The sequence below is a fragment of the Chrysoperla carnea genome, chromosome 1 (genome assembly GCF_905475395.1).
Source record: "Chrysoperla carnea chromosome 1, inChrCarn1.1, whole genome shotgun sequence".
Classification (NCBI taxonomy): Eukaryota; Metazoa; Arthropoda; class Insecta; order Neuroptera; family Chrysopidae; genus Chrysoperla; species Chrysoperla carnea.
Genome location: NC_058337.1, coordinates 85,816,057 through 85,822,991, shown reverse-complemented (window position 1 = coordinate 85,822,991; position 6,935 = coordinate 85,816,057). Strand labels below are relative to the sequence as shown.

Genomic DNA, 6,935 nt, shown 5'->3' with positions numbered 1-6,935 from the left:
AAATTTGTTGAACTCAAACAGGGAAATCATAAATAAACTTGAAATTTTACACAAATATCCAAGGTTTGTCAATTCGATTCTATAACTGATAGAAGACCACTCTTAATTATAAAGTTGGTCGTTATAAATTACCAACATTTTATCATAAATCAAACCAGCAGAATTTCATAAAAATAGAACAAATTTTGTATTCAAATTCTACCGAATCCACCAATTTTTTCGAAAAATTTTTCCAACAAAACTCTTAGTTATTTTGTAAGGAACAGTTTTGTTTATTAAAGTAGCATTGTATTTTTTATTATTTTTTATACAACCAATAGATTTGTCGTAATTTCAAGTTAAAATTCAAAAAATCTGGAATTTTTTTGCTGTTTTCGTCCCATTGATGAAAAAACTAGTTTATTCTAAAAGAACTCTTGATATGATAAGTAAAATAAACTGAGATCATTCAAAAATTTGCATACTAATCCCCATTTTATTAAAGCTTATTGATCTCGACTAGACCACAAAGCTCATTTTATTTTTTATATACCTATATTGTGTTTATCTTATGTGAAGAATTCGTATTTACAAGATCCATACAATTGAATGGCTATAAATGCTATTTTGACTGCCTTAAAATCTTTCAAAATTTTCGGGTGGAACGATTTCGATTTTTTAAAATGTTTTTTAGTCCTGGTCGTATCAATACTAATTGCATTTTACTACTTTTCAATTTTTCAAAATTAGTTCGACTTTAAATACAGCTAGTGTAATTATAATAGTCGACTTTGAAATGTCTATCTCATAAATATTAAACATGTGTGACGTAAATATCTCAGCCATGTAATGGTTGTCCTCATCGGGTATGCTAGTTGTCCCAGATTTAGAGATTGTCTTTATTAAAATATTTATGATACAAAAGCGTAAAGACAAATTGCACTTGTTGAGTAAATCTTTATAAGGGAGGAAGGTGGTTGGATTGAGTGGCAGATTTGGTGGACAATCACTCGGAGGACAGCGACCCATTCATTGTCTTACCCTGCATATCACATATTCTGCGAACGCTCTACAGATCACATAGGTCGGCTTGCTATTGGTTATACAGTTCAGTATACCCGTTTTTATTTCATGGAAGGAATATTATGTTCGAAAAATATTCAAAACTAAAATTAATGAGATACAGAAGTTTACTTTTGAAGGACAAACAACTTTTGACGAGTGTTAGCTTTGTAAGATATTAAATAGCGTATGTGGTTTAATATCTTACAAAGCTAACACACGTCAAAAGTTGTTTGTCCTTCAAAAATAAACAATTTTGTGTTTAAAAGTTTTATTCGATGTAATAACATTTCTCAAAATATTCGACCGAATTCTTTGTTTTTCGTGTTCAAAATTAAGATGAAGATATTGTAACAATTAACCAAGTGCTTGCTTAAGAATTTCTTGAAAAATGTGTTAAATTTGATTAATAAAAATTATGTTATTTTATTGTAATTTGTTTTCCATCATTAGTAAAAAACAATTCCAAAATGACTACTGATTTAAATTAATTAATTTTTTTTAGCTTTTGTGTATTGTATGGTATGGTAATCACCTAAAGTAGAGTATAGAGCCTAGCTCTAGAGTTTTTTCAACCATTTGTTCTGATGTTTACCGTAATAAACGTACGTACACGTAAATTAAACGTACCCTGTAAGAGTGACACTCTTTACATGTTATTGATATTTTATAGCTTAGCCAAACAAGAATATTCAATGTCAAATTCTAAATGGAAAATACATGTAACCAAATCTAGACAGCTGTGTTCACCGTCACTCACACATTTATTATAACATAAATAATACACATTCTATGTCTATGATTCTATTTATTACTAATGTTTCGATTTCGACATCACTCGTGATAATTTTTAAATTAAGAAAACATGAAAGTTGACAATATTCGAGTTTTCGATTTCTAGTACCTAAAATGAGATTGCATCACAGAACCGTCGAAATGATTGTCACATAATGAAATTGGACACACGTCAATATCTCATTTGCTCAAACATGTTTCGTAGGTTGTTGACTTACTAACAGATGAATTTTGGTAGTGACCTAGGCATTCGCTGGCCGTATGCCATATTTTTTGTGTCAGGATACAGGTATATCTTGATATACTTCATATATATATGGTATGAAGTATATCAAGATATAATAAGTTCAGTTCCAAGGTTGTAACGCTCAAAAATATTGGTGCTATTGAAAATTATTGTATAGGCCTTCATAAAATCCACTAATTAGTCCATTTCCGGTTGTCTGTCTGTCCGTCTGTCCATCTGTAATACGATAATTCAAAAACGAAAAGAGATATCCAGTTCGAAAATGAGTAACCTAGGTCAATTGGGTGTTGGGTCCGTAGGACCCATATTATAAACCGTTAGAGATAGAATACAAATTTAAATATAAAAAATGTTTCTTATTAAAAAATAAACATCTTTCGTATGAAACATTATTTCGTCAGTATCACTGTTTACCCGTGAGGGTGCAAATTAGGAGCAAATTATATGGTATGTATTATATGTTAATATCAGTTATGTATGAGTGTCTACACTGTCTATACATGGTATTTCAACAATTAACTCCGTCAATTGTTTGTTTTTCCTTGTCAATTTTAAATACATTTAAAACATCTTACTTTCTTGTAAAATCAGGCCGTTATCCAAATCGTTTCGCTTCTTGCAACAATAATGCCTATTATTTTACTATGACAGCTTCTATCAATAAGCATGCCCAAAAAGCCGAGAAAATTTTAGACCGAAGTGACTTGTAAGATGATTGTCTTTATTTTCAATTTCATGAGTTGCTGTTGAAAAATGAACAGCGAATTTTAAAATTTCTCTTCATTTTTGTCAAAGTTGATATACTTTATAATGATTAATTTATTTATCAGATAAATGAATATTGATGAATTATTAGAAATCTGAAACATAAAATTTGTATTTAAAGAATTTAATAGTTGCTATTAATGGTACAATACAAATTTCGATGTATTGTCAACCGTAAGTCGATCAGTTCGTCAATAGATATTACAGTTATGCTATTTCATTTTTCTTTATACAATGTTTGCCTGTTGTAGAGATGAAATGATGAAATATAAGAAACCAGGACCGGGATAGGACTCGGAACTCCTTGAAATGTATTGTTATTTAAAATAAACGTTATAAGAGCAATACGATTCAAAAATATCCCCCGATAAGATTAAATTCCGTGTATATTTAGAATGGAATATGCTGTATCTATTTCGATTTTCATGTTAACGTAATTAAATAAGCAATAAATGAAATCGTTAGAAGCTCTAGGCTTCAATATACATTCTAATGAAACTTTCAACTAAATTTGATCTAAATTTTGGAAATCACTCACGATCGAAAGTGTGTTTCAGGAAATATTTCAAAAACCGCTTACGAAACCGCGAAATCATAATGATTTTCATGTTTAAGTTTTTAGGATTACATTTTTTATAAATTACTAGTTGCCCGGGTGTTCAACGCCGTACTATTTGACTGTCGAAAAAAGTTATGGGCAGGGTGAATATTTATATATATAAGGCAACAAACGTGCGGCTAAACAAAAGAAACAAAAATTGTTTTTACCGACTGTCAAGGTGCGGTTATGTTTTTCGCGCGTATTTTGTATGTATGTTTGTACATTTGTCTATTACCTCGTATCTTCCGAATGGCATAATGGATTTCGGCCGTTAAGGCAGATTTAAGATGGCGTTTAAAACGCAAGTGACCTAAGATAGATTGATTAAAGAAAAATAGCGGATTTTTGGCACGAAATAGTAATACGTTAATAAAAAAAAAAAACCAAATCTATTGATATAGAATATCAAAATAAAGAAAATTAATGTTTATATTTAAGTAGGAATATTAAATAGGTTTCAATAGTTTTAATAAGTCAAAAATAAATGAAATAATTCAAACAATCAAAAACCCGACTGCGTTAAATAAAATCTGAAAAAAGAAACAAGTCTAGTAGTTTACTTAGCAACTTTAACAGTTGAGATCCATTAATACTTAGATCGGCTCAAATCTTTCACAATAATGATCCCCTACTGTTAAAGAAGATATGTAAACTACTGGACTTGTTTCTTTCTTTTCAGATTTAATTTAACGCAGTCGGTTTTTTTATTTTTCAAATTATTTATTTTGTTATTCGATAAATTAAGATTTTGGCATAGCTCGAAAGCTCAATCTGCAATCGTTTTCTTGCTTTAATTTTATTGCCGATCCTGTAAGAGTTACGTTCACAGTATTGTATATCATATCAATAAGGTTACATAACCGTTCGCTTACTTATACACCGTATTCATATCATCATAATAACATACATAACATATAAACTTGATCAGATAATATATCATTAGTGAAGTGACCATGACATTATAGATAGATTGAATAGACGTTGATTGAATTTCACATTGGAATTTTTCCACACGTTTAATTCTATTGTACGACGGTCAAGAAAAACGAAAATTGAATTAGATTCTAGTTTTATGATAATAATATTTAATACAGTTCACAGAATTCAATTTTCATATACTATATATACACCTATCGACAAGAAAGAAAATATATATCGTTTTCTATCATACAGAGTGTTTAAAAAGTATACGCCGTTATTGTATGTACGCTATTCTATTAACTCTAGCTCACAATAAGCCAACAAATACCATAAACTAGTTATAGAGCCAAATATAAATGTTTAAAAGAAAGATATAAAAAAAAAATTGCTCCTGAAATGCTCCTTCATAATATACAATTTCTCCACTTATACAATTAATAGTTAATCAGTCATCAGTTATATCATCAATGGAAATATAACTGATAATATACACGATGTTACCTCCTTCATCCAAGTGCCTCTGTAATTGGGCAATTCTATTGATATTTTATTAATTGTTTTGGTTAGTTATATCAAAAAGTACGCATCAGATTGAAATTTGGTAAAAAAATTTCCCATTTGTCTTGATCAGCTTTATTTACTTGTATAATTTTCTGCTATGAATTATAAAACACCCAATATAATACATTAGTTATAAATCATAAGAAAAAAAAACAAATTCTTCCAAGATAAATGTCTCCACCGATTTATTAATTTTTATACTTTATATCGTTGACCATAATTTAAAGAAAGTAAATAAAAACTGACGAGGGATGATAAAAAAGCAAACTTGACAAAACTAAATTAAAAAATTCACAATATTCGATTTAATTTCATTTAAATTCACACTTCTAATTAAACACAAACATACAAATAATTTCTAATCCAATGTTTCTAATTTTGAGGTATCAATACCTCCAAGATTTGTATTAATTGTTTCGTCTGGGGTAAGACCGGTTGATGCACAAAACTTAAATTGTCCAACATGACAAATTGCTGCTAAAATTGGTATAATTTTTTTCACCAAATCACAAATCTTTTCAGCCGTTGTTGAAACACTAATGGATGCCCTCCCAACTGCATTTCCTACTTCTCCAGCTACTCCACCTAAGCGTGACATTTGCCGTCTCTGAAAAATAAAATATTCAATAACAAATTAAATCATTTTGTAGTCTTAATGTAAAAAAGTTGTTGGACCATTAAATGCAAAAGGGTCTGTTGTAATTATTTCGTAAAAGTCGCCATAAAGTTTGGAAGAAGCCAAGAATGGCCATTTTCCATAGTGCATAATCAATACTGAATAATGGAATTTTTTAAGCTTAGAGGAATTATAGCGAAGAGGAATTTTCAGCTAACTTGCTTTCTGTTAAAACTTACTATCCACGATGTCTTCGTAGCGACTTTTCCAATTCCAGATGTATCACTAGGATCATCTAGGATAACAGAATCCGCATCCATCGGCACAGCACAATGTATGACAGTTAAATTAATTAAGCAAACAATCAAAACTAAACTTATGATCTTTATCGATAACATTTTATTACAAAACTGCAACAATTGTACTAATTTTAGATTTCGTGAATATGTTGCAATCTATACAATGAAAATACTAAATTCGTTCAAAATAAAATGCTTTATATAAACTTTTTTAATTTGTGGTTTTGTATTTATCGGGAACAGGAAACAATAAACCAATTTCATTCTTTTCTAATTCGTAATATTCACTTTTTTTCATTATATAGGCTGGCCCTCTAAAAACTAAGCAAAGAACATTGAATAAAAATTGAGTTTATTAGGTTTAAAATAACCAACTAAGATATATAGTTAGATATATAACATTTAGCTTGAAGAGACATATCCAAGCTGTGTATTATACAGTGTGTCGCATTTAAGATGAAGACACCCTCATATTTTCGTTACTTATTAGAACATCGATTTGAAATTTTACACAGTCATACGGGGTGATGGGTCACATTTTTTAGATACTTCTCCGAAATCTGAACTTGAAACTCAACTTACTATAAATTGACAAATATGGCGATTCTCATAATTTGGTCTAGCGTCAAAGATGGTTAGAGATATCGAAACAAAATTATTAGAAAAAGTTGCTTAGATCAAATCAAAGGCCGTCTTGCTTCAAGTCTTTTTCCGGTATCCACTCGCCATTACTTATTTCAATATTTGTTAACATTTTGCGAGCTTTGAAGAATTTATCGAAAGCAAAACTTCTATGATTAGTGAAAGTTTGTAAAAAAACTCGATAAATTACCAAAAAAAAAATCTTTTCGGACAAAATAAGCTTTAATTTTAGTGTTCCATCCTGTTGTTTTGCCCTATTTTATTTGAGTCATGCACAGGAGTTTTTATAAACCACGTAATAGCGAAACAATTTATGTAAAATGACAAACTCTATTCATTTAAATTGAAGAGTGATTCATAGTAGCAGTTAAAACTTACTATAATGCTTCAAGTTCAATAACTTACAATACCTCGAATTATTCCATAAACCACAAACATTTAAAAAAA

General features: G+C 29.5%; 1 protein-coding gene across 1 annotated transcript; it reads right to left on the bottom strand.

Moving 5' to 3' along the window:
• Nucleotides 1–5,221: 5,221 nt before the first annotated feature.
• On the bottom strand, nt 5,222–6,010 carry LOC123305928. The gene is made up of 2 exons (XM_044887766.1): nt 5,787–6,010; nt 5,222–5,538 (listed from the first exon to the last, which is right to left on the bottom strand). Exons 1-2 carry the CDS (start codon nt 5,943–5,945, stop codon nt 5,290–5,292), a joined length of 408 nt encoding a protein of 135 aa, XP_044743701.1. The 5' UTR covers nt 5,946–6,010; the 3' UTR covers nt 5,222–5,289.
• Between the last annotated feature and the right edge of the window lie 925 nt (nt 6,011–6,935).

What these genes read in the sequence shown, in the direction of transcription:
- LOC123305928 (XM_044887766.1), bottom strand. Translation starts at nt 5,945, where the DNA reads ATGTTATCGATAAAGATCATAAGTTTAGTTTTGATTGTTTGCTTAATT. An exon ending in CTACGAAGACATCGTGGATA is followed by an intron (nt 5,539 to 5,786) that starts GTAAGTTTTAAC and finishes TTTATTTTTCAG; the next exon opens with AGACGGCAAATGTCACGCTT.